This window comes from Maniola jurtina, chromosome 15 (assembly GCF_905333055.1).
Source record: "Maniola jurtina chromosome 15, ilManJurt1.1, whole genome shotgun sequence".
Taxonomy (NCBI): Eukaryota; Metazoa; Arthropoda; class Insecta; order Lepidoptera; family Nymphalidae; genus Maniola; species Maniola jurtina.
Window position 1 is genome coordinate 3,455,806 of NC_060043.1, and position 27,445 is coordinate 3,483,250.

General features: G+C 37.3%; 3 protein-coding genes across 6 annotated transcripts in view; 2 read left to right on the forward strand and 1 right to left on the reverse strand.

Annotated features, from left to right (window-relative positions):
• LOC123872287 (ataxin-2-like) overlaps positions 1-27,445 on the forward strand; it is a 302,090-nt gene that overhangs the window by 151,153 nt on the left and 123,492 nt on the right. The gene's annotated exons all lie outside the window — the stretch shown is intronic.
• LOC123872293 lies at positions 24,137-26,480 on the forward strand. Its single transcript, XM_045916496.1, has 3 exons — positions 24,137-24,606; positions 24,772-24,875; positions 25,782-26,480. The coding sequence occupies exons 1-3, from the start codon at positions 24,324-24,326 to the stop codon at positions 26,397-26,399; spliced, it is 1,005 nt and encodes a 334-aa protein (XP_045772452.1). The 5' UTR covers positions 24,137-24,323; the 3' UTR covers positions 26,400-26,480.
• Positions 24,874-27,132, reverse strand: LOC123872288 (protein ALP1-like). Of its 2 annotated transcripts, XR_006797448.1 has the most exons (3): positions 26,522-27,132; positions 26,229-26,354; positions 25,561-25,698 (listed from the first exon to the last, which is right to left on the reverse strand). XR_006797448.1 is itself a non-coding variant. In XM_045916492.1 (2 exons), exons 1-2 carry the CDS (start codon positions 26,957-26,959, stop codon positions 24,889-24,891), a joined length of 1,248 nt encoding a protein of 415 aa, XP_045772448.1. In that variant the 5' UTR covers positions 26,960-27,124; the 3' UTR covers positions 24,874-24,888. The 2 variants fall into 2 exon arrangements, 1 of the variants encoding a protein (XP_045772448.1); XM_045916492.1 differs by lacking the exon at positions 26,229-26,354 and having other exon boundaries at positions 24,874-25,698; positions 26,522-27,124.

Below are 27,445 nucleotides of genomic sequence, written 5' to 3' on the forward strand. Positions count from 1 at the left end.
ATATTCTAGAAACTAATATCTGTGTCTGTGGTGTTTTAGATTTTTCTAAAAATATGTAGTTTTAAAATTACAGGGACTCAAAGATTTGTATGAAATTTTTTAAGACCGCGTAACTTTGAAACCGAATATTTTAACAGAAATCTGGAAAACCACAGACATAGATGTTTCTAAAATATGTCTGCAAAATTTCATGGACTTTGGTTGCTTAATATTCAAATGAAATTGGAACTACGATTGTATGAAACGAGTGACGGAGGAGCCCTCTTAAATAGCTAGTTGAAGTGGCAGCGGGCAGGTCATGTTTGTGGTAGAATCAATGATATTTTGAACGAATACATTCTGGATCCTCGAGTGGAGACCGTGTACCTACTGGTAAAAGTAGCGTTAGAGGTCCTCGATCCTGGGGGAGGCGGAAAGCGAGTGAATTCGGATATATCTAAAGACTAGAGGATGCCCGCGACTTCGTCCGCGTGGATTTAGATTTTCATAGATCTCTGGGAACTTTTGATTTTCTGGGATAAAAAGCCCATTTGCCTATTTCGATTACAGGGACGCAAGCTACTTCGGTACCAAATTTCATACAAATTGGTTAAATGGATGGATCTTTAGGAATCCCGCGGGATTTTCCGGGATAAAAAGTAGTCTATGTCCCTTCCCGGGATATAAGCTAACCCTGTACTAAATTTCGTCAGAATCGGTTACACTGTTGGGCCGTGAAAAGGTAGCAAACAGACAGACAGACAGACACACTTTCGCATTTATAATATTGGTATGGATATTAGTATGGATTAAAGATCAATCACCAATGGATGTGTGGAAGTTGATGACTATAGGTGTAATGCAATATTGATGGTTTGGTGATTGTCGTACTTTACAAGCACATATTTGTATACATATTTGTATAGTTTAGCTAACTTGTTACAAATAACTACAAACTTGACATTGGCTAATCAATGTAAAAGCCAGACGAGAGAGAAAAAAAAAACCTATCTGAGGATTAGCGATAGCGGGCTCTTACTCTATAATGCTTAGCCTCGGTATTGAGCGCCTCGGCTAGCTGTGATCGTATAGTAATAATTGTACTACGAACGATGCTATCATCGTAAATTAAGTATAACGGACGTGTATCTCAACTTGTGACATGCGAGAGCACGCCGTTAAGTTTCACTCTTGTTGTGACATGTTCACTCTAAACGTTAACAGTTTTAGAACTTAATTTATTTAGTTTTAGAACTTAATTTACAATACATTAAATGGATACTAATCACACTAATATTATAAAGGAGAAAGTTTGTGTGTTTGTGTGTGTGTGTATGTTTGTTACTCCTTCACGCAAAAACTACTGGACGGATTGGGCTGAAATTTAGAATGGAGATAGATTATACCCTGGATTAGCACATAGGCTACTTTTTATCCCGGAAAATCAAAGAGTTCCCACGGGAATTTTAAAAAACCTACATCCACGCGAACGAAGTCGCGGGTATCAGCTCGTCAGCTAGTAATGTTATAAATGCGAAAGTGTGTCTGTCTGTTTATGGCTAGCTTTTCACGTCCCATTTGTTTAACCGATTTTGATAAACAGGAAAGGCTACATTTCATCCTGGAAAATCAAAGAGTTCCCGCGGGATTTATAAAATCTAAATCCACACCAAAGATGTCGCGGTCATATTATATCTGTTTAGTACAGATATACTGCTCGAATCTCGAAAATGGATAAGTATAGGCTACTTTTTACCCTGAAAAATCAAAGAGTTCACGGGATTTTTGAAAAACCGAAACTTACGTGGAAGATATCGATGCATCCGTCAAGTTACAAATGCTGAGAAAATAAATAGGTACTTAAAGTGTTTCTAATTTCTAACACAATTCTGTTCCTTATGTCACTTTACAGTTTTAAGTGTTACACATTTTAAGTGTTCACAGTTACATCTCTTTTTTCTTCTTCGTCTTATTTTGATTTATAGAATTTAGTAGTATCGTACCAGTGTTGTGCTGCGAAGCAAAGTCTACATCGATATTATATTTTCTATTAATGATGGCACAACACTATGGTTACAATATTTTGCTACAGAATTTTTTTCGCCAGCATAAATTAATATCCTTAAAAATAACTACATAATATTATTTATTTATCTTCTTACATTTCGGTTTGCATAGGTGTGTTCTAGCTGTTAAAAATAATTAACAGTATTTTTAACGTTCAAAGTAAATAGTATGTTAATTTGCTCTACATACGACTACATATTATGTGACATTTCAAATCATATTAATTTGCTGTCATGCCTTAGGGGTACTTATAACTATTTTTCGTAGATTATTTCCGGATTTTTGCGACATCATAGTTCATACAACTTTTAGATTTTATCTCTATTTTTAGAACACGTATGTTATATTCCGCTTGATATGGTCATTTTATGAGCTAAAGAGTCGTTTCTATTGTAATTTTTTATTCTCTGACAGATTTATATAGGTGCATTTCTATAGATTCTTACTTGAGAGTAATTGACCTGGAATAGATATGGCACTAAAAAAGCCACAAAATGATCAAAAATTTAAAGTACCTAAGTACTGTTATGTGGAGTTTTTGGTAATTATTATTTGTTACTAATATATAATATTTTGGTAAAGCAAATAATAAGTAAAAGCACAAAAGCCCTCAATCAAAACGTATTGTGTACAATCGTGCGTTTAGGATAATAGCAATTTATGAAAGATAATGTCTTAACTCGCGACAGTAACTTGCGACACATTATGGATGCACAAAATGGTCACATCGTGTTTTGAAGACACGCGTGTCCAAATTTTGATTGTCTGATATTATAAACATCATATTTAAAGTACAGAATTTAGCAAGGGAATATGCTTCTTGATAACATAGATTTAAGTTACATATTCGAGTGCATAAAAGTGTGGTTTGAATAAAGTTGTTATCGTCCCATAATAATAAACTAATGTGAATTGTAATTCAGTTAATTTTAAGGTCAATATTAATATGTTTAGTAGGAAAATAGATCGATACTTCGAAATCGCGCGTTCATAGAAAACAATCACAGCAAAAAAAGAATTTAAATATTTTTCCTTCATTGGTATAACGACATTTTGCTATTTTGTTTAACCTACCTAGTACCTACCTAGTTACCTAGGTATAACGTAAATGATTTAGTGCAGACATTTTACTATTTTGTTTAATAATTGACACAAACAACTCTGAGCATGCGTCTACGCATACCTACACATCACATTATGCAAAAGGCGATAAATCAAAGTGAAGTTATGCGAGTATTTACAGGAGAATCCAGGTCAGCGCGGTGGTGTAGCAGCTGCGAACCATTGTACGAGGTAATGTGGAAAATTGTAGCGCGTAATGGATGGTTATTAGAGGTGAAAGCTCTATGTAATTGTCAAAAATAACCAACACCGAATTACGGGTAACTTTCGTTGAGATTAGATGGCTTGCTTTGAGCAATTGAGCAATTCCGCGACGCATGCGTTGGAAATACTTCAGTTGATTACAAAATATAGCATTGAGAGTCTCCCACTGTAAAAGAGTTTTAACAGCTAATTAACAATTAACAGCTAATCTTATTAATAACTAGATGATGCCCGCGACTTCGTTTGCGTGGATGTAGGTTTATTAAAAATCCAGTGGGAACTCTTTGATTTTTCCGTGATAAAAAGTCGCATTTGTCAATTTTCAGGACGCAAGCTGCCTCTATACGCATATGAATCGGTTAAGCGGATGGACCTTTAAGAACTAATTCGCACGAGCGTTAAAAAAGCGTTGCGTTAAAACCCCTGTGTTGCGCTGAACATACAAAGTGCGCGTTAAAAAGCGTTGACGTGTGAACAGATACTTGGGAATTCTTTTGTTCTATTTGAACGCTTTTTTAATGGAGGTTAAAAAAGCTCTCGTGCGAATGAGGCCTATGAATCCCGTGGGATCTCTTTGATTTTCAGGAATAAAAAGCAGCCTATGTCCATCCCCGGAATGTAAGCTAACGAAGTAAGTACCAAATTACATCAGAATCGGTTAAACTATTGGGCCGTGAAAAGTTAGCAGACAGACAGACAGACAGGCACACTTTCGCATTTATAATATTGTTTGTATGGATAACGCGACACATGCGTCAGAAATGCTTCAGATGATTTTAAATAGCATTGAGAGTCTCCCATTGTAAAAAGTAAATTCAATTAAAAGCTAATTTTCTTAATAAAAAAATATATCAATGACTTAAGAGTTTCAGGTCAAAATACAGGTTTTAAACGTACATCTGCCTGTAGCAATCGTTTAGTGTCACCTCATTACGTGTTGCATACATTGGAGCAATAAAGGCGCGTCTACACTAATGTACTGGAGGTTACGCCTCCGCTGTACCTCGTTATGTGAATTAGCCACGCCTAATGCCGCGACGCATGCGTTGGAAATACTTCAGATGATTATAAATAGCATCGAGACTGGATAGTTTTGCTGAGCTTGGTGTTGGCTTCAATACTGCTTCTCAGGCTGAGATCTATTCCAATTTAAATTCAAAATATTTTTATTCAATTAGACTATTACAAGTTCATTGAATCGTCAACATTTCTTTAGTCCCATTTTACAAGTCTTAGGCTGAGATCTATATAGCGTACTTTGACTATGTTCTGACTTAGTCAGAGTTAAAACGAGATAGATCGATGTCAGCTTTATAACGTTGTCTCGTTTTAACAGTGTCTTAAGTTTGAGCAAAGTCAAAGTGCAGTCTATAGATCTCAGCCTAAGACTTGTATAAGGGGAACAATTCGTCGTCGTCGTCATTGTCGTCAAGCAATAGACGTCCATCGCTGGACATAGGTCTCTTGTTGGTCAAACGCCACGAATGACAGTGGTGCAACGCAGCGCCCTGCGGTTCGATTAATGTCGTCTGACCATCTAGTTACGCTTTCCACCGCGCGGTTGCCATTCACCTCGGGACCCCAACTTAACTATGAAATTATCACCTCCCAAAACTTATTATACCTACCAATACATTCGTAAAATTAATTTTATTGATACTGGATTTATAAAAGGTTAAAAACAGGCTATTTCCATATACATGACTTGAGTTTTGAAGACTCCGTCCTTGTTCCTTGTCTACATTAGTAAAGGGTACCCCTGTGCAAAAAAAAATCAGCTTCCGAGGTCTGATGTTTGAGCTGGACGGTGATCAGTCGGGACTTTTCGTTTTATATGATATTTAGAAGATTGTTTATTTTTTGCAGGTTATTATTTTTTATCGCCTGTTTTAGACGAGAATACATCGAGGCAATAAAGGCGCGTGCACATTAACGCGCCGGGGGCGTCGCCTCCGCTATACCTCGTTATGTGAATTAGCCACGCCTAATCGCACAGCGCATGCGCTGCTAATGCTTTAGATAATAATAAATAGCATTAGGTTATAACGAAACATAACTGGTATAAAATAAGTAGAATAAACTTATTTCAATAACGTACTTAGGCAAAAAATTGCTTAAAAAATTAAAAATTGAGCTACTGGGGTTCGAGCTTAAATTTTTCAGAGCTATGGAGAAGAAAAACACCGTTAGGAAACCTAAATGTCTGAAAGTTTTCCTTAATGTTCTCAAAAAGTGTGTGACGTCTGCCAATCTGCACTTGATCAGCGCTAGTACTATGGATAACCTTTTGAACTTTTTCATTCTGATAAGAGATATTGTGCTCAATTTAGTAGACCGGTAATAAGTTGAGACGATGATGATCACTTAAATCTCATTATCTCGTGATCTTATCACTGTACAAACTTCTTTAAAAAAGGTCATTAAATAAAGCTACCTACAATGTTTTTTATAAGCCGCCATCATGTGGTCGCGTGCGCGTCGCCTAATCGCGCGTGTCGGACCGCTAAACAAATCACCACGTTATTTGTTATTTGCGTGCGCCGAGTTTTTGTGCTCTTTGTGCAGTTAGTGATGGCAAATAAGGGTTACCAACTTTGTAGTAGGTAAGGGGAATGTTATGTTGAAAGCCTAGTGGTTAAGCCGTCGGTCTATTCGAGGTGTCCAGAGTTCGATCCCGGGCATGCATTGCCAACTTTTCGGAGTTATGTGCGTTTTAAACAATAACTTCTTTTAACAGAGAAGAAAAACATCGAGGCATCGAGGAAATTTGCATGACTGAGAGTAAGTTATTCATAATGTTAAAAAGGGTTATTAAAAAAAACGTTATAGCTGTATACAACGTTTTTTAACCGCCATCATGTAGACGCGTGCGCGTCGCCAAGTCGCGCGTGTCGGACCGCTAAACAAATCACCACGTTATTTGTTATTTGCGTGCGTCGAGTTTTTGTGCTCTTTGTGCAGTTAGTGATGGCAAATAAGGGTTACCAACTTTGTAGTAAGGGGAATATTATGTTGAAAGCCTAGTGGTTAAGACGTCGGTCTATTCGAGGTGTCCAGAGTTCGATCCCGGGCATGCATTCCCAACTTTTCGGAGTTATGTGCGTTTTAAACAGTAAAGTATTATTTCTTTTAACGGAGAAGAAAAACATCAAAACGTCGAGGAAATATGCATTACTGAGAGTTAGTTATTCATAATGTTAAAAAGGGTTATTAAAAAAACTTTATAGCTGTATACAACGTTTTTTAACCGCCATCATGTAGTCGCGTGCGCGTCATAATATAATCGCGCGTGTCGGACCGCTAAACAAATCACCACGTTATTTGTTATTTGCGTGCGTCGAGTTTTTGTGCTCTTTGTGCAGTTAGTGATGGTAAATAAGGGTTATCAACTTTATAGTGAGGAGAATAATATGATGATGAGTGGTATGATTTACATTGAAATACTCTGTGTACTTGGTAAGGCGCTATTCCATACTAATATTATGAATGGGAAAGTGTGTCTGTCTGTGTGCAAGCTTTTCTCGACCCATCCGTTTAACCGATTTTGATGAAAACTAAGTACAACGAGAACTTACATAGGCTTCTTTTTCCCGGAAAACAAAGAGAACATTAAAGCACGCCGACGAAATCGCGGGCAGCATCGATTTGGTTCAAAAATAGCTTGATTTTAGACACGGATATAGGCTACTTTTTATCCAGATTCCAGGAAAAACAAAGAGTTCCCACATGATTTTTAAACACCCAGATCTACGCGAGAAAGCCGCGGGTGTCATCTAGTACTTGACAAAAAATATAACCTAGAGTTTATCTTTTTTCATGAAATAAAAACTCGTCACTAAAGAGTCAACTGAAAATTTCATACATCTACCAAAACTGCTTGGAAAAATGAGCGCCGTATTATGAAACGGTTTATAAAAATTTGACGATCTCTTTGGCGTAGTGGAAGGTGCTGTGGTCCTGTAAATTAGAGGTCCCGAGTTCGGTATCTCACAGTGGCAATTTCAGAATTTATAATTTCTTTTCTGGTCTGGACTAATGGGAGATTTCGGTCGTGGCTAGTTACCACTCTACCGACAAAGCCATGCTACCAAGCGATTTAGCTGTTCGGTACGATGGCGTGTAGGAATTGATAAGGGGGTATTGTGTCATATGAGTTTAATTAATCTGCCATACCTCTTCCAAGTTAACTCGCTTTCATCTTAGACTGCATCATCACTTATCACCAAGTGATGACGCAGTCAAGAGCTAACTTGTCGAGTAAAAATGTTTCCTCTTTCTCAAAAAAATATAGGTACGCTACGATGGCATAGGGTCCAAGATTTCTTAATAGAAAAGATTTCAACGCGCGCGAGGCCTCAAGTAATAAAATATCATGAGTAACGCCTTTTGATATAATAATTTTTGCTGTGTTTCTAACACTGCGTTAATGACTATTGCATACAAAAGCTAGAAAGTCTTTTTTAATTAAAGTTGCGAAAGCGGCCGTATATATACGAGATATTAATCAATCTGTATGTTCAATTTCCATCGTAAAGTGTACTCGTAATTTTATCCAAGCATCTATTTCAATATTTAATTGCTCTTATGATTTATGCCTGCAATGCTTCAGAAGAGACGTTTATGCCCATACTTAGTAACGCTATTTAACAAGTATAAATTAAAAATTTATAACACCCCCGACAAGTGAAGGTTACAGTAACTAGAAAAGAGCTGATAACTTTCAAACGGCTGAACCGATTTTTCTTGGATTAAAGCTAAGAACACTCTCGATCAAGCCACCTTTCAAAAAAAAAACTAAATTAAAATTGGTTCATTGGTTTAAGAGCTACGATGCCACCGAGAGATACACAAGTCAAACTTATAACACCCCTCTTTTTGGGTCGGGGGTAAACAAGAGAAAAGAGACACTTCTATCTAGATATTTCAGAATTGAAACTTAGTTTAAAAAAATTTAAGGCACTCTATGAAAGCTAGCGTGTAATGTTGCTTTAAAACAATAGTAATGAATATAAATAGGTAAAAAAGTACAGTATAATAATACAGTAAATATCCAGGTAGTTTCTTGTCCTGTTCTTGAACCTCAGTCTCTATTTTTAAAACAAAACACAGTATTTTTTAGATTTTTTTTAACTCATCTATCAAATTCCTTAGAATCCTTAGGGTTATTATTATTCAAGATTGCGTACTTACTTGTGATAATTTTTAATGAAAGAAATTAATATGTATTTTTCTTGTTTTCCAGGTAATACAACGCTACTTTCAGATAATTCTAGAGCAGAATGTAAGTCTGAAGTACATACTTACAGAGCCCCGAGGCCGAGAGTAAGTTTTTAAGTTAACTTGACACTGAAGGCATCTAATAATATTTTTAAGTATAGGTAACATTCATATGAGTCTAAAACAGATACCGTCTGAAAGTAAATTAGATCATACAGAGTAGTTTTTCAAGTTAACTTGATACTGATGTAATGTCAGAAGGTATTCAAGTAACGATACCAGGTTATCCAGATAAATCAAATGATTATTATTTATATTAGGGGCATATCGGAGCCTCTCTTTCACTGATGATTTTATAGAGATATCAATAAATTTAAAAACTCAGTAGGTATTATTCACATTAAATAAGCCCGAGGCAAGCGCGTTCCATCTTAAGCTACATCATCACTTGCAGCAGGTCTGATTGTAGCCAAGAACTAGGCCAAAATCAAAAAAAAAATGAAAGTAGTCGAACTTCAATGTACTTAATTATCTCCTACTGAGTTTTACTTATAATAAAGATTTTCTCCCTATCTTTCTTAAAGACAAAGAAGCAAGCATCTGCTAGTTAAGTAAATAATGTTAATTAATTGGTGACAAAGTGTAGTGTGGAGTGTAGAATGATTTGCATTTTATCTACCGGCCAATTAATTTTACACCATATTGCTATTAATTGCATCCGTTTTATGCATGACTTGAATTTCCACTTTAATTAGAGGCTGTTTTATTATTTTTTATTAGAATTGTCTTCATTAACGAAAGTACTGTTTTTCGTCGCGGGATTAAATTTTTAAAAGTCTCTGTGAACTCTTTTATTTTCCGGGATAAAAAGTAGCCTATGTCCGTCTTCGGGATACCAGCTATCAAAATCGAATAAGCGGATGTGCCGTAAGAAGGTAACAGACAGATGGAAAGACAGACATGCCGACACACTTTCGCATTTATAATACTAGTGACCGAATCTGATTATCCCCGACTTTACCTGTCTAGAGTTTCTTTGGTCTACACCAACAAAAGTTTTATTCAGCCGAAAAAGACGCCCAAAATAAATAATTAATCTTTCGGATGCGATTTTACAGGAAATACTATGTTTTTCTATTTCTAACACTTCTAACTTCTTCGATATACGAAAATGAAAAAAACAACATTCAAGTTTAGTCAATTCATTAAACAAAACCGTTTAAAATGTCTTCATTACAACATTCTTTATAATTTTTTTAGAAGGTTACATATGCCTCTAAAAAAGACATTAAAATTCTTGTCTTAATCAAAAACACATTGTTTCATATAACTTTTATTAGCTATCCTAATAATTAATTTTTAACTAACCGACAATTAACATAATATGTTTATAGCAACACTTGACAATTAATTTTGTCATCTCAAAGTTTTATTTCGAGATTACCTTCCGAGATAAGCCTCGAGAGTCAAGGGGTTGCCCAGTGAGGTACTGTTGTAATAACCACCCGTTGTATTACCACCTGCTATGATTCAGTAATAAACGTATGCTTTTATGTGGTATGGAAGTAACCTTGTGTTTTGTAAGAGCTAGTGATTTTTAGGCTTGTGCAGTTGTTGCGACAAAATTTTAACCGAAGCAGTATTATGGTGGCCCGATTTTACTGATGAATAACTGCTGATATCAAACCTTGTGTTGTTGCGACAAAATTTTTACGGCAGCAGTGTGATGTGAGCTCTACCGTACTGACGAAGAACTGGTGATATCTAAGCTTGTGTTTTTGCGACAAAATTTTTACGGGAGCAGAGTGATGTGGGCTCGATCGTATGATGAAGAGATGATGATTTCTAAGTCTGTGTTATTGCAACAATTTTTTTACGGGAACGATGGGATGTGGGGACCGTACTTACTGATGAAGAGCTGGCGATATACAAAATTTTCATCTACGGAAGCAGTGAGATGTGGCCATAGACATACGAATTTTTCGCTAGATGTGGCAATACAGAGTAATCCTTGAAGTAATACATCAAAAAATTTCTTTCCCTTTCTCTAACAAACTCTATTGTTTTTCGGGATAAAAACAACTCTTTATTATTAACCTTATTAGCTATTAAGTATCCCAAGTTGTGTTCAAATCTAGTAACATTAGCCTGAAGCGCGAACAGGCGGACAAAATTTTAAAAAAAATACTGTTTTGGGTTCTATATCGATAATATCCTCCTGCGAGTAAATTTTTTTGCACCAACAGAAAAGTCACCAATGCGTTGCCAGCCTTTCAGGAATTTGTTGATCCGCCCCTTGAATAACCTCATGTTCAAGTGCCAATAGCGCCGAAGGGAGTTCGTTGGACAGTTTGCATGTGCGTGGAAAATACGATCTGGGACAACAGGTGGCCGAAGTCACCAGGCACCTAGGTGGTGACGGTGAGGGTGGAATTGCTTACGGTGGCGTGCGGTGCGGGGTAAATATGTAGTTTTTGGTAGGTAGAAATTGTAACCACTGGCTTTCATACTTAGCTGCTTCGCGTATTGGACGTTTTGTCACATTGTAAAATTAATTTCTCCTTAATGTTCCTGTATGTATGAACGATCTCCGCTAACGGCGCCATAACAGTTTGCACATAGTAACGTATTCAATTAAAAGGGTTATTTTATTGGAGTGCCAGCACAAATGCGTTTTATTATAGGTAAGTAACTTTGAACTGGCGAATGATAGGGAATGTTGTGTTTCTTTATTTTTATTTTATTATTTAATTACATATTTTATAAATGATTTAACTTATATTGATGTTCCCAATGGCGCAGTGTCCTGTGTGCTGTGGCCTTAAGTCCCGGATTCGATTTCTCATCATCTCAACCTATCGCCAGCCCATTACTGAGGATGGGTGGTTTAGGCCATAGTTTACCACGCTGCAGCCCAGATTCAACACCACTTTTGAGAACATTTTCACTATGGAAAACTTTTTAGCATGCAGGTTTTCTCACGATGTTTTTCTTCAACACGCAAGGCCACATTGTTCCAAAAAGTTAGAGGTGCGTGTCCTGGATTGAACCAAGGACCATCCGATCAGGAGGCCCACGTCTTAACCGCTGGGCTATCACCACTTATGGTTTAGGATTTAGCCGTCACTTTTGCAATTTTGTCGCTAGTGAACACTTTGCTTTATATTCTCCTATTCTTTCACTTGAATGTATACAGTTCAACGGAAGGAAAGGTAGTAGTTTCTTAGCGCATAAAACTAAACACTTGGCTCTGATTGCCGGTAATTTCCTCGTTTCTTGACACAGACTGGCTCAGTTCGGAATGGCAGGAAATCATTGAATTGATTGCCTCCTGGCTTTAGTTTTTGTCCGTGGCATAGATTTCAAGAAGCGCCGTTAATACTTTAGATTGTTAAATAAGAAAATTAAGATATTATCTACAAAATAGGTAGGTATATTGAAGAAAAATGATTTGGTATGAAAATGGCCGGTTTTTTAGCAACTCAATAATTTTAAAATTTCATTAATTCATTACGGATAGGTAAAGGAATAAACTAAGTTTAGAATAATAGTTTTATTACGGTTCTTACGTTAATATTAATTTATCAACTTTTCAACAATTTTTAACAACAAAAATTAACATTTTATTTGGATAAAAAACAAACATTTAGTTTTATTAACACATCAAATATTGATCAATGAAAAAACAAATTAAATTAAAGCCAAAACCCCATCGAAACCACCACAGCGAGATGCAGCATTGCCCCTTTGAATGGCCAAATTTTATTTCATTTCATTTCTCTATCCTCAATTTCTCGCCTTCTTTTCTCTACACTTTTCCATCATTTCCTTTCGGATAAAATCTCTCCACCTTGTACCTACGGAAACAGCGTACAATGTCAATTCAAAGAACTTTTGACTCTAACTTACGACATCCAATCCTAATTAAGTCAACGTTACCCGCTATATTATTTCAATCAAGCAATACAGGAGGCATGTATCAGTACGATAGCGATCGTTCGCCGAACGCCTTCCGCTGCGCTTGCGCATCTTGTTAGCGACGCGTGATCTATGTTGCACGGGTGATCGGTTGGCGAGATGGCTTTATAAACTGTGTAGTTGTGTGCAGTGATTCATCATATTGCCTTCCATTAAGGCTTTGAAGATTGGATCGAGCCGAATTAAAAAATTTCGAGTTTTTTTTTTGGTTGTCTACAAAAAAAAGCCAAATCGGTTTCATACATGCGACATTTGATTTTTCGTCGACTATTTTTATACTTAAACTAGCTGCTGCTCGCGACTTCGTTCGCCTGGATAAAGGTTTTTCGAAATCCTGTGGAAACTTATCGATTTTCTGGGATAAAAAGTAGTCTTTCTGTTAATTCAGAGTATAATCTATCTTCATTCCCAAATTCAACCAAATCCGTCCAGCAGTTTTTGCGTGAAAGAGTAAAAAAAACATCCTTACATACATACAAACTTTCGCGTTTATAATATTAGTAGGATTATAATTAGAATTAGCAAAGCATGTAATAAATAAGTGTTTAGATATTGAATAAACGTTTTTTTAGAATCTCTTAATGGCTTTATATCTTTTCTAAATTCACCGTGTTCCAACTCCCAGTGTCAGGCATCTGCTGCCTATAGACTGCTACCTATAGGTATTATACACGTAATTATAGTTAACCTGTACAGCAGGGCATCGCACCTGCGGTAGCGGCTGCCAAACGCGGCGTAAGATACAATATTAACGCGGCTTCTTTTATTTTTAAAACCGATCGCCGCGAGCTAAAGGTTACGTCAGGGGCGGACTTGAATACCGGGGTCAATGAATTTAAATATAAAAAGTATGCTCTTAGAAAAAGCCTATTATACAATCGATTATGTAAATATAGAAAAAATAGTGGATTTGACTCGCTCCAGCAATGCGCGGAATTGCGATTATACTTACAACTAGGTAGGTACGTACAATAATAGCTTGCGACTTCCGTCGTATGTATTTAGGTTTTTTTAAACCCCGTGGGAACTATTTGATTTTCCGGGATAAAAAGTTACGTTTCCGTCCCGGGATACAAACTATATGTGTACCAAATCGCGGAAAAATTCGTTAAACGAATAGCTCGTGAAAAGGTAGCAGACAGACGCGCAGGCGCACTAAAATCATAACCCTTCCTTTTGGATTTGCCGCAGTCAAGTAAAAAATATATGGTCAAGTCTCCGACAGAATCCGTGCCTGTCTGACATCTTTCGGCATCTGGCCGGTCGGAGGCTGCGATCTCCGAGATAGAGGGGTCACTGGCCGGTGTACCCACTCACACTACCCTGCGTATGGGGCGGTTCCACTTGTAAACTATCTATCATAATGTTAGCTTTTTATTTAATTTATTTAGTTTTTAATTATCAATTTATCGTTTAATGCTTTGATTAACTGATTGAGGATGCATTATGTTAAGGATGCCTCTTAAAAGAATTAAACTTTTGTAAACTACGCACTAATGTTCAACAGTTAATGTTGGAATAACGTTTACGACGAACGACAATGTGTTCTGGTGCCCTTATTCCTTTGAAAAATACTTTAAAGCCTAAGCCAGAGTGAACTAGAGTGAGGGAACTCTCGGTTTGATTCTGAATCGACGATTTATGTCAAATATTAGGCGATATATTGGTGATATGAGATCAAAGAAAAATACGCGGTTCATAGGCTATCTGGCGTCAAATGTGGGAACAATTGACGCCTGCCAGTGACGCCGAAGCCACGACGTTTTGTGAGAAGTTAACTAGTTTGAGCTGTGCGTTAATAGATCAGTCAGTCAGTCAGTCAGGAAAGGTGCCCTGTGGCCTATTGCAACATGCATGTTACAACATAGTCCGATATCGCATGCCTCTACAGAGGCGTATAATATATTGTGAAGCTTTAGTTAGAAACTCATTATCCTCTAACGTCCTAATGTTTAATTTTGACCTTTAAAATGAGTTATTAATTCCATTTTGGAAGGATAAAATCTACACCAAAATAATTTCAACAAAACAAAACAAGTTACTTAAATAAAATTAATTAATTTAATTTTGACCCCAACGACTTGGCGTTTTTTCCATTATGATCTTTTTGACCTTAACGTAAGTAGGTAAGCAATGTTTTTTGCGTTTGAATCAAAGCAAATACATCAAGTAAAAACTAGGGTTTTCAAGTACCTAAGTATTATGCTAAATTATCTATGAAAACTTGTAGGTACCTACTTTAAGTAAAGTCAGGAGTAGATACAGCTCAAATTGCTGGGTCTAAAAATAAGATTTTTCGCGTAGGTTTTCTCTAAATGTATAAATGGAAAGATTTTTTCTCAAATAAATTTCTACAAGTAGGTACTTTTGAATCGACAAACACATCTATAATAATTGGTTCGGAATGCCTTTCCTAATGAAAATAGCCAGCAAGAAACTCGGCGGTTGCTTTTTGCTCTACCGGCAAGCCATGCCGCCAAGCATCCGCCAAGCGATTCAGCATTCCGGTACGATGCCGTGTAGGAACCGAAGGGGTATGGGTTTAAAAAAAACTGCCATATCCTCTACAAGTTAGCCTGCTTCCATCTTAGACTGCATCATCACTTACCACCAGGTGTGATTGTAGTTAAGGGTTAACTTGTATATCTCAATAAAAGAAAATTAAAAAAATCAAAATGTTATGCCATAAAGGAAATTGACCCGCGCATAGCCAGAGCGTCGGAAAATCAGAGTTCGCGCTGGATTTTTAAAAACCTTAGGGCTAATTCGCACGAGAGCTTTTTAACGTCCGTTAAAAAGCGTTCAAATAGAACAAATGCATTCCCAAGTATCTGTTCATACGTCAACGCTTTTTTATCGCGCACTTTGTATTGTCAGCAAGGTTTTTAACGCAACGCTTTTTTAACGCTCGTGCGAATTTTAGGGCTTATCCACGCGGATGACGCGCGACATCGTCCAGTCAATCAAAGATCCCGACAAAGACTACGGCATTGAATTAAAATTAAAGTCACCGCAACTCAGCCCTTCTATCACCCAACGAGGAAGGCTTTTTCTAATTAAATCACGACACGCGATATGACATTCACGTCGTGTTGTTAATCACTGGGACAGGTTTCGATATCCATCAAGAGTCAGCCCAGTTCAGGTATGCAATGACAGCCCACACCTTCTCTAATAAATAATTAGACTTAATACTTGCAGAATGTCAAATGTCGATGTGGCATAAATGTCAGCGGTCGGTATGATCGACAGCGAATATTCTTTTACTTCCTTAAAATATTATTTCTTAAAAGTTAAATATAGTAAAATAGCATTTGAAGTATATGAAGTATAGCCTCAAGAAAATGACCCGCTTGTTTATGTCAAGCCCATAAAAAAGTAGCGTGCTTTCTTTAAATTGTATTTGATACTGTTTAGAAACCGATAAGTGGTATGAGGCAACATCACTTACCACCATGTGAGATCGCAGTCATGGGCAGCTTGTAATGGAAAAAAAATTGAGATTCTAGATAAAAGTGTCCCTATACAAACATATTTAGTTAATTAATTCACGAGATACATTATGTTATTGGCAATGAGTAGTTAATCATTAGGACAGGTTTCGATATCCATCAAGATTCCGCCCAGTTCAGGTATGCACTGACAGCCCACACTTACAATAGTAAATAATAATCAGATGTATGACCACTGAATGTCAAGTGTCACGCAAATGTCAACAGTTGTTAAGTCGCCTACTTCCGCGCTTTTTGTTGCCCAACTTGGTACTCAGGCTAAAGCAAAAAGGTAGACGGTAAAAGGGAAGTAAGCTTTAAGAAGTCGGTCTCCGTAAACAAACCATCGGCTTGAAAACCTACATTAGTAACTAGACGATACCTGCGACTTCGTCTGCGAGGATATAGGTTTTTTAATCCCGCGGGAACTCTTTAATTTTTCGGGATAAAAAGTAGCCTATGTGTTAATTCAGGGTATAAGCTATCCTCATTCCAAGCAGCCAAATCTGTCCAATAGTTTCTGCGTGAAAAAGTAACAAACATACACCCGCATACACATACACACACCCAGACATACAAAATTTCGCCTTAGTAATATTAATGTGATTGTGTGCGTCCTTCCATTGGTTCCTGTTTCCGGATCTTGTTCTCCGGATAGGAGATCTTCCTCGTGGTCACTTTCCTACGTTACCAACACAATCAGTTTCTCAATACTTTCGCGGTGGGTGATAATTTTTCAGAAGTAACCGCGCTCAAGTTAACTTACATGAACAGCTTTGTTTTGTTTTTGAGGGCTCCGTCTATATTTTCTATAAGTCTAAGGTCCACATATAATATATTGGATTTGATAAAAAATTGATTATGTCCTTATCTATACATGAATAATAGCATATGAAATATAACTTTTTAGGGTCACGTACCCGAAGGGTGTCAGTGGGACCCTATTACTACGCCTCCGCTGTCCAACCGTCTGTCAGTCTATCTGTCAGCGGGCTGTATCTCGTAAACCGTGATAGGTAGAGAGCTGAAATTTTCACAGAGTGTGTATTTATATTGCCGCTATAACAAAAAGAGTAAAATAAAATGGCTGCCATGTTGATTTTAAAAAAAAAGGACCTTTAATGATTGTACGGAACCCTTCGTGTAAGTACGCGTCCGAGTTTTTGTCAGTTAGTCGAATCACCGTTTGACGAAAATATGATAGGTATAAAGACAGAATCTTACCAAATAAAAACCGTGAAATGATGAATACCACGATGATAAAGCCACGTGGTATTGCTAGTCCCAAATAAGAATAAATATCATAGGCGATAAATTCTATCTATAATACAATACAAAATAACCTTGAACAAAGCCTACAGTAATATCAGTCACATAGGCAATACTGATATAGTTCAATTGCACCGAATAAAGGTTCATTACAAGGTTATTATTAGGGTTGACACACGATATAAGAGGTACTAGTGCCGAAATAGGAAAAATGTATAGTTAAAATATTTATTATTATAAATATTAAGTATTTATAAAATATTAAGTATATATAGCATAAATTAAGCGGCTCAAAACAAACAAAAACATGTGAAATTGTTATGTAGCGCCTAACTCTACTTTTATGATATTTTTTGTTATTAGGGATTTAACAAACAATTCGTGTTTTTTAAAATAAAAATATGCATTATTTTGTATTGTCGCTATTATGTGGTGTGTTGTAAGTATCGTGTAAATGCAATAAAATATTATTTGATGAGTTTGTGTGAAATTACGACTTTGTCCACGTGGAAGTAGGTCTTCAACTATATCTACGTAAAAAATCAGGGCAATATGTAGTTTCGTTGCAGGGTGATGGAAGGACAAACTTACAAATCAATAAATTAACAAACTAATACACTTTCGCATTTATAATATGGGTACTGGGTAGTGATATATATAAATAAAACGAAGAGTTTAGAGGTTCTTTTTTATTCAGATACAAGATGGCCCTTGACTGCAACAATCTCACCTGGTAGTAAATGACGATGCAATCTAAGATGGAATCGGGCTAACCTGGAAGGGGTACGGCAGTTTTTATTAAACCCGTACCTCTTTGGTTTCTACACGGCATCGTACCGGAACGCTTAAATTGCTTGGCGGCATGACTTTGCCGGTAGGGTGGTAACTAGCCACGGCCGAAGGCTTCCAACAGACAAAACTTTCAACACCACAATTATAGGTTATAATTTATTCCCTTTCGTGACAACCCTACAAGATTCAGATCTGCTCTCGGCGGCGTCCGAGCAGGAAGTGACGCTGGTCGATTTCTCCGCAAGCGGGCGATAAATAACTGCGGGTAGGTCTAATTCCGCCATATTTACGTGCCGGGTCGCGCGGACGCGTGGGCGGCTTCGACGCCGTAGTCCAGGGGTGCGCAAACGCAGGGTATATAATGTTCTAATGATTCCTAACATGACAATTTAGCCCGTGACTGCAATCTTATAGAAGGGAGATATGTCATTTTTAATTAAACCCATATTCAGGGTTACCCTTGCCAAGGGTTTTAGACATGTTCAAAATGAGCTCAAATGAGCGGATTAATAGATAAAAACGTGCTAGTTTATGGAAAGCTTAGTTTACTAAAGTTTAGTTTACTACGCTGAAACTAATTATGCGAACTTGAGTATAGTGAAATTAACTCTTACGGGAGATTGAATTGTTTTCAGAGAAAAACGCTCGCGTACTCGACCGTTTGCATAGGTATTCCTGGTGTACGTCTCTACAGTATCTACTACTTACTTATTTAAACAGATTTTTATTTATTTTTATGCATAATAGTTTTTGATTTATCGAGCAAAATGTTGGAAAAAATAACCGAGTACGGAACCCTCAGTGCGCGAGTCTGACTCGCACTTGGCCGGGTTTTTTTGTAGTAAATCGCCGCAGTTACGAGTAACAGTTTGCCTACCCCTGGCGGCAATCAAATAGTAGTCCTAACCCGATATCGCCTATTGAACCCTTTTACTGCCAATCTATATCTCTCCCTTCCGACTTGGACCCGTTGGCGTGACGTTATCTCTAGACCGGTCTAAATGACCGCAATCACGCAACTCTAAATTTTTAATTGCGGCATTAATTAGCTTGTTTGTTTAACTTGAAATATCATGAAGTGATTTAATTTAATGTAAGTGTTACTTTTGTTGGTCAATCAACATTTTCAACATTTAAAAAAAAACCGGCCAAGTGGGAGTCAGGCTCGCGCACCGATGGCTCCGTACTCGGGTATTTTTGCCGACATTTTGCACGATAAATCAAAAACTATTATGCATAAAAATAAACAAAAATCTGTTTTAGAATGTATATGTAAAGCCTTTCATATGCCCCCTTGGTATCTAGTTATCTTACTTTAAAAATTGAAAATACTAAGTACTAAGTTTATGAAAACATTATATTTTTTGTTTTGTTATGTAACCACAAATTGACGGTTTTTGGATTTTTCCTTTACTTGTTCTTTAAGACCTAACTACCTGCCAAATTTCATGATTCTAGGTCAACTAGAAGTACCCTATAGGTTTTCTTGACAGACACGACAGACGAACAGACAGACAGACATACAGACAGATAGACAGACAGACAACAACGTGATCCTATAAGGGTTCCGTTTATCCTTTTGAGGTACGGAACCCTAAAAATGTTTTCTTTCAAATAGAAAATTTAGATTTAGATTCTCTCCTTTACATTGAAGATTTTCGAGTATTTTACGAACGATAAGCGGTTGATGACAGTTTGTAAGTAGGCGCTTATAAATTCATAATCGCCCGTTCCTTGTAATATAATACGAGTATGTCCAATGTCCCATTCCAGGGATACCTTTATCTATCAGACAGGACCGGCTATTGTGGAGTCGAGTGCTAAATTACAATTGAAACGCGTTAAGTCGATACGTCAATAGTAATTTGCGTTTTGCATTTGTAAAGCTGGGTTCACAAGTATAAATGTTCCCGTTTTAGATAGATAGATAGATAGTTTTGTATCCTATGGCGCAAAAAACTATTTTTACTTTGACCTAATTTTATCATATTCACGATTCTATTTTTACTTAAGCAAAGGGGCCTTCTTTAGAGTCACAACTCCACTGAAATAAATATATAAAAGGAAAAGGTGACTGACTGACTGACTGATTCAAAGCACAGCTTAAACTACAAGACGAATTGGGCTGAAAGGCATGCAGATAGCTATTAAATGACGCTGACATTCGCTGAGAAATATAATAATTTTTGAAAATCCAACCCCTAAGGGGATAAAATGGGGACTCGAAATTAATTGTGTAGTCCACGCGGACGAAGTCACGAGCATAAGTTAGTGTAACATTAAATTTAAAAACACTTGACCTCGGGTAACTGAATCTGTGTAAAAATATGGCGTCCTATCGCTAAATAGCGATCCATGGAAGGGATACAACCGATAAAACGAACATGTTATTATTTATCTGATTGTTTGATGTAAACATGCCCTAAGAATCAGATACGCGGGTCATTTTAAGCTAACTTTCGAGTTCCATTTGTGCGTAGGGTTCAGATAATAATCTTCCAGGATACCTATTAATAGCTCTAATACTTGTATCAGAAATCCGAAATGTCGACGCTATTGGCTGCGTGCAAATTATGTTTTCTTGTTATTACCGGCTGATACCCGCGGGACTCTTTCGAAATTCTATCGATGCGAACTTTCTAAATTGCTATAAAGGTACCGCTCCACTAACGAGATTCGGCAAGTGAATCGAGGTTTTGCATTCGGCAAATCAACTGGCCACAGTATTCGCTTACGGCGAATGTTTCGTTTGGTGAATCCATCCGTCCATCAATCCATAATATTAAAAATCCGAAAGTGTTATTGTTTGTTGGTTTATTGGTTTGACTGTTTATTCTTCAATCACGCTGCAACCAGGCATCAGATCGACTTGATTTTTTCATGAATATAGTTAAAAACTTGGAGATTGGCATAGGCTACTTTTTTCCAGAAAGTTAGCCGGCTAGCAGACGCGGTAACCTGTGACAGTTAAAATTTCTCCGGCATCAATGGTGACAGCGAACAGTTCTCTCCCTCTTTGGTGAAATCAAATACGAATATACCCCAGGAAAATAAAGTGTTCCTGTGGGATTTATAAAATCTATATTCGCTTCAACCATTCGGGTTAGCGTGAATGTGCAGAACGATACGATTATTCACAATATCACGAATCATTTGCGCCGAATTCTGCTAATGTAGCCAAACCATAACAAGTAGCTATACGATTGGAATAACTGAAGTAATTCTATACGAATAAACTGTGCTTGTAAATGATACTATTATGAAAGAAGTTCTACTTATTATGATGGAAGTACATAGGTCGTTATAATGCAGATTTGGAAGTTGTATTAACTCTTACATGTCTACAAGGTTGTTACAAAAATTGTATGTCGAAAAATAAATTATTATTAAAATTAGTGTTTAAACATTTGTACACCACACTGTGATAGATCATAGAATAGATATTGATGCTAGATGATGTCTGCAAGTTCATCCACATGGATTTAAATTTAAAAAATCCCGTAACAACTTTTTGATAGTCTGCAGCAATAAACACCCTCCACGTCTTTAAATATACTTATTTGATTTTCTATTTGAAGCATTGTTCATACTACGAGTATTCTTTGAATTCATTGCCGAAATTATACATTCCATTGAAGTTTTTAAATCCTACTGTAGTCGTTTAAAATCGTGAATGAAATAGGTACAGTCAAAGGCCGTAAGTCGTTTAGCCCCTTAATGATCCTATTTGTGGCACGCTTATGCACATGCGTTAGGTGTGTATGTGACGGCGTGCTTATAGAAAAAGGTTATAAGTGCGACAGGTAATTGCTACTCGAATTCTGAGGCCGACCGTACATACAGTAAAGTCTCTTTCCGAAAACTGTAATTTCAATCCAATCCTAGCGCTCTTTTAGTGCTTCCTGGGTTCGCCGCACGTGGACGTCTTTATGTTACAGTAAATAAAGCTTAGTTTACGATGTTATCAAAAAGACGCCGCATCTCGGCTCTTCTGGTGTGCATTGCACCCATTTGCACCATAGTAGTGTATTATGCTAATAAATCAAACAACATAATGTTAGCATACGTTTATGTATATTATACCTACACACTACAGGGTCTGGAACACTACTTGCTAAGTAGGTAGTAGGTACCTACCTAGGTCCGAAATCGCTCGGTAGAACGTGTGTAGGCGTGCGCGGACAGACTGATTTATTAGCCCTACACTTCTCAATGAAACACACTTTAACCACATAACTCATTTTATAATATGGAGATCGGTACATTGACAGATCGGCTGAAGGAGTGAGTCAATAACTAGTGACCTATTCTGGCTTCGTAGATGTAGATATACTTAATGTGTCAGTTAGTTTTTTATTTTGTATTTTTCCAAAAAAAAAAAAAAGACAGCGTTTTCGATGAAAGCCCTCGGTTTGATTTCTTCCGACATATTGAACGAGGCAGCTCCTTACAGATGTGATCACGTGGTGGAACGCCATTTGAATACATCGCGCCCACGTCTGCGCAGACGCAGGGGGCGCCTGCGGTCATCGTAATTAAGTAATGTGCTTGATCTTGGGCTGTTAATTACATTAGAATATTCATAATTTAATTACATCTTAGTATTATGACTCTACTACTGAGTATAAGATTTTAATGAGATGTTAATGTTGTATACTTTGTGCCGTTAAATGATTGATGGTCAACGTGTTTACAGTTCCAAAGATCATCATAATCCTATTGCCGGCCCACTTCTGAAAATAGGTTACCTCTCAGAATGAGAAGATTTTAAGCCATAGTCCACCACGTTAAACAAGTGTGAATTGGCAATTCCGTGAAACAGTAACACAAATATGGACACACTTTCTACCAATCAAGTGAAGATGGACACACTTTCGATTTATAATATTAGTATGGATTAGTATTGGTACCAATGGAAATTAATGAATATCATGTAGATAATCGTTAGCTTAAGTATTACTTGAAAAAATTATATAGGATTTATCAATGCTGTATCGAAGAAAATCTATTATATCGTCTACTATTCCTTTATTCGGTAAATTCCAGTACGGACTTTAGATACTTACTTACGCTCAAGGTTCTTTCCTTTTTCACTACTTAACGGCGATTTATCTTTCACTCGCTACATTCAAACGTAGTTCGGTTCTCATTTGGATATTAGAAACTAATATAGAAACTAATAACCCCTCTTAATTGTTTTTTATTTTTTTATATCAACTTGCATTCCCAGGTGCAAGACTGTCAAAACGATCTTTAGAAACGATTAGACAAAGATCCGATATCTTAGTGACCCTTGCAAAACGATATCTTGGTCTAATTTCAGTAACAGTTACCAGTTACACTCCAATTTGCAACAATGCCCTGTTGTCTTTAATTGTACGAAATTAATAATAATAATCAATTTATCCGTAATCGGTAGATGGCAATGTTGATATACCTATTCAATATGTTGATATACCTATACCAGTGTTAATTGTATGATTTTTTTCACGGTTCCGTACGGGACCTATTAGTAAGTCTCCTCTGTCCGTCAGTCTGTCCGTCTGTCTGCCTGTTTGTCTCCAGATAAAAACCTAAATATGAAATCGTGGGTATTGTCAGGCAGGTATGTTGTCTTAGAGTAAGTAAGGACTAAACTGCCTTGATTCTTAAACCTTAGGTTCTGAGGGTCGCGGTCGTATGTATTTAAAATCACACTAATATTATAAAGGCAAAAGTTTGTATGTGTGTGTGTATGTTTGTTACTCCTTCACGCAAAAACCACTGGACGGATTTGGCTGAAATTCAGAATGGAGATAGATAATATCCTGGATTAGCACATAGGCTACTTTTTATCCCAGAAAATTAAAGAGTTCCCACGGGATTTTGAAAAACCTAAATCCACGCGGACGAAGTCGCGGGCGTCAGCTAGTACAAAATAATATGCACTAAGTACATTGTTACATGAGACATCAGCAGTTTTAATACAAAAATAATGTACCGGCAAAAATCAAAATATCGATAATCGATATCCATTAGCCGGGTCCACACCGGACGATCCATCGCGCTCCGATCGCGCGCGGCAGCAGCGCGATCCAAAGATGCAGGCGGTGTGGACGTGCCGCGCGCGATCCATGCGCACGTATTGGAGCGCGCGCTCCCTACCTCGCGCGATCCGTGTGCGGTCGGTTTTTGTGCCAGCCTCAAAGGTGCCTCAGTTGCGTGATGCGCGCGGTGTGGACGGTTGTGTTGGTTCGCGCGATCCACCTCGCCATGGACATCTCAGAAAGTCGCCGTTTGATATCGCTTTATAAAGAATTTAAATGTTTATGGGATCCCAAAGATTCTAATTACACCAATAGAGGTGTTAGAGATGATGCTTGGTGTCAGATTTCTCGTGAAATGGGGAATAAGTCGATCGAGAACCTAAAGAAAAAAATGCGATCTCTGGCGGGAGGCTACAGAAGGGAGAAACACAGAGAGAAGCAAAGCCGTATAACTGGATCCGGTAAGAAAACAAAGCTACTTTTTATCTGTAGGTATTAAAATTATATATTTTATTATAAGTAATTACATCATAATATTTACTGTGGATTTCACGTGATTTCGCTTTTTACATTTAAGCTGTTAGAAATACACGTGGTTATTTTAATGAGTAACTTGTTTATTTCAGGTGCTCAAGATACATATAAATCAAAGTGGTTTGCGTATGATGACTTCGACTTTATGGCGGATAAAAATGAACCCGGAACCACACGCGATACATTGGAACATATTGTGAGCTATTAGTTTACTGATATTCATTTTGCCAAACTATTGTATGGTTTGTAACAAAGTGTCTTGCTAAGTGGGACCGTATTGTAGTGGCATTTTCTGTTGCTCTTCTTGGTACGACGGCCATCGGTTGTAGCGATTGTGATGGCGGTTCATTTCGCCAGCTTCCAGGTATTACATCTCCATTCTCCTGTACTGTATCAAACGTTCCTGGCGATATAAAGTTAGGATTACTGCGTAAGTAGTTATATAAATGAACCGTTGCCAGCACGACTTTAGTCGCAGTTTCTGGTTCCAAAAGCATAGGTTTACGCAGGACTCTGTAGACAGAACTAAGTACTCCAAACGCGTTTTCAACTACTCTACGTGCTCTTGACAGTCGGTAGTTGAAAATTCTTTCACAAGAACCCCTTTCCCGTGTACCATCGTATGGTTTCATAGTATAATCATTAAGCTGAAAAGCTTTATCACCTAGTATATAATAGGGTACCTCAATTTTATAGGGAACTTGCAATATCTCCGGTGGAGGAATATTTAGCTCTTTTTTTTCAAGTTTTTTATATAAATTTGTGCTTTTGAACACGCCTCCATCTGATATTCTGCCTTTAGTCCCAACATTCACATACAGGAACCTATAATTTGCATCTACTAATGCAAAAAGAACAATACTAGGAAATAATTTGTAATTATCAAAGTCGTTGCCACTATTAAAAGGCGATTGTATAGCGACGTGTTTGCCGTCCATCGCTCCTATCACGTGTGGGAAATTCCACTTATTCTCGAATTGCTGAGAAACTGTACGCCATTCTTCTTTAGTTGACGGCACCTGAAAATAAAGGAGATCTTAATTATAATATAAAGCTGAAAATAAGAATAAGCAGTAAATAGTAATAATAATTGTTGTTACAGGTAGAATCTGATACGACTGATGGGGAACTTGAAGTTAATACTACAGTGAGCGAAAACGAGAACAGTAACATTACTAGTGACACACAACCGGAGAGAGCCAACCACCACACAGATCAGAGTAGAGAGCAGAATGATCAGAATGCACAATCCAGTGTCCAAACAACAAACAAAAGAACAAAAAAAAGAAAGAAAACTACTTCTAATAATGCAGATGACATATCAGATGAAACTCTTTCAGAGGCTTTCCAACTTCTGCAACAATGTGCTCAGCCACCACAACCGGAAACTGATTCTTACATTGCTTTCGGGCAGTATATATCTACTGAATTGCGGAAATATGATGCAGTAACATTAGTTAATGTCAAAAATGCTATATGCCAAGTTATTTTTCAAGCTGACACAGGAAGATATGGGGATAGCAATTATGGATATTACACTAATTCATACCCTGGCACACCAATAGCATCCACTTCATCACAGTCCCAGTCTCTACAACCTCAAAATTATCCAGCTCCAATTCCACAGACATCACCGTCTGCTCATCTAGCCTCCAATTCATCGCAGTCCCAGTTTCTGAAACCTCAGGATTATTCACTTCCACAGTCACCACCGAATTAAATAAGTACCTACCTATATCATGTTTTCAAAAAATAATTAATAATTGTAAACATGTTACTTCTTTAAATTATGATTGTAATACACTACTTTTTTATTGAGTAATAAAGTATGGTTTTACTTACCTTTACATAATCATTTAACAGGTCAATGATGGCTTCACAAACTTCAGGAATAATTATCGATATAGACTGTTTGGAAATGCGGAACAGATACTGCAAACTGACGTACGAATCTCCAGTTGCTAAAAATCTCAATGTTAGTAATAATCTTTCCTTCACAGTAATGGCATCTCTATAATTTGTATCATTCTTTCTTAGCTTGTTATTTAATAATGAACACAATATCTCAAATTGATTAGCATTCATTCTTGCAAAATTGTGTTCAACTTTATCTGACACTAACTCTGCGTACAGCTGAGTCCCAGATTCCAAGCGATTTTTGTAAATTTGTTTCACCCAAAACCGTCGTTTTCTTTTTTGTGATTTTTTGCGCAAGCATTTAAGCAAAATAAAAGTTACTGCTGCAACGGCAAGACGCCGCCGTTGTACGTGTGACTCCATATCGTACAAGAGTTAGACTGGCTGAATCACGGATCGCCTTAGGATCGCTTGGAGCGCATATTTGGGATCGCAAGTTTCCAAGAGTGGATCGGCATAACACGATCCACGATCCACGATCCGCGATCCTGGATCGCGGATCGCGGGATCGATGGATCGTCCGGTGTGGACCCACCTATTGAACTTTATCCTATCGGTAATATTTATGTCACGTCCGCTACCAGAATATAAAATCTCTAATTGGTCCGATGCTATCTATGGTTTCATAACCGTCGAAATGTCGTCCCGAAATAAAAATGTCACAGCCACTGACATTTCGATCTTAATCCGAAATGCGACGGGAAAGTGATCGGATTTGGTCGAGTCAAGACCTTCCCATTGTAGTGTGCCGACTTATGTGACACGAGGGGACTGGTTACACTTTTCCGGGTCGATTTGGCAATATAATAATGAAGTATACGTAAACTTAATCCACTAATTTTTAAAAAC

What these genes read in the sequence shown, in the direction of transcription:
- LOC123872293 (XM_045916496.1), top strand. Translation starts at nt 24,324, where the DNA reads ATGCGCGCGGTGTGGACGGTTGTGTTGGTTCGCGCGATCCACCTCGCC. An exon ending in AAGCCGTATAACTGGATCCG is followed by an intron (nt 24,607 to 24,771) that starts GTAAGAAAACAA and finishes TGTTTATTTCAG; the next exon opens with GTGCTCAAGATACATATAAA. An exon ending in GCGATACATTGGAACATATT is followed by an intron (nt 24,876 to 25,781) that starts GTGAGCTATTAG and finishes TTGTTGTTACAG; the next exon opens with GTAGAATCTGATACGACTGA.
- LOC123872288 (XM_045916492.1), bottom strand. Translation starts at nt 26,959, where the DNA reads ATGGAGTCACACGTACAACGGCGGCGTCTTGCCGTTGCAGCAGTAACT. An exon ending in TGTTAAATGATTATGTAAAG is followed by an intron (nt 25,699 to 26,521) that starts GTAAGTAAAACC and finishes CTTTATTTTCAG; the next exon opens with GTGCCGTCAACTAAAGAAGA.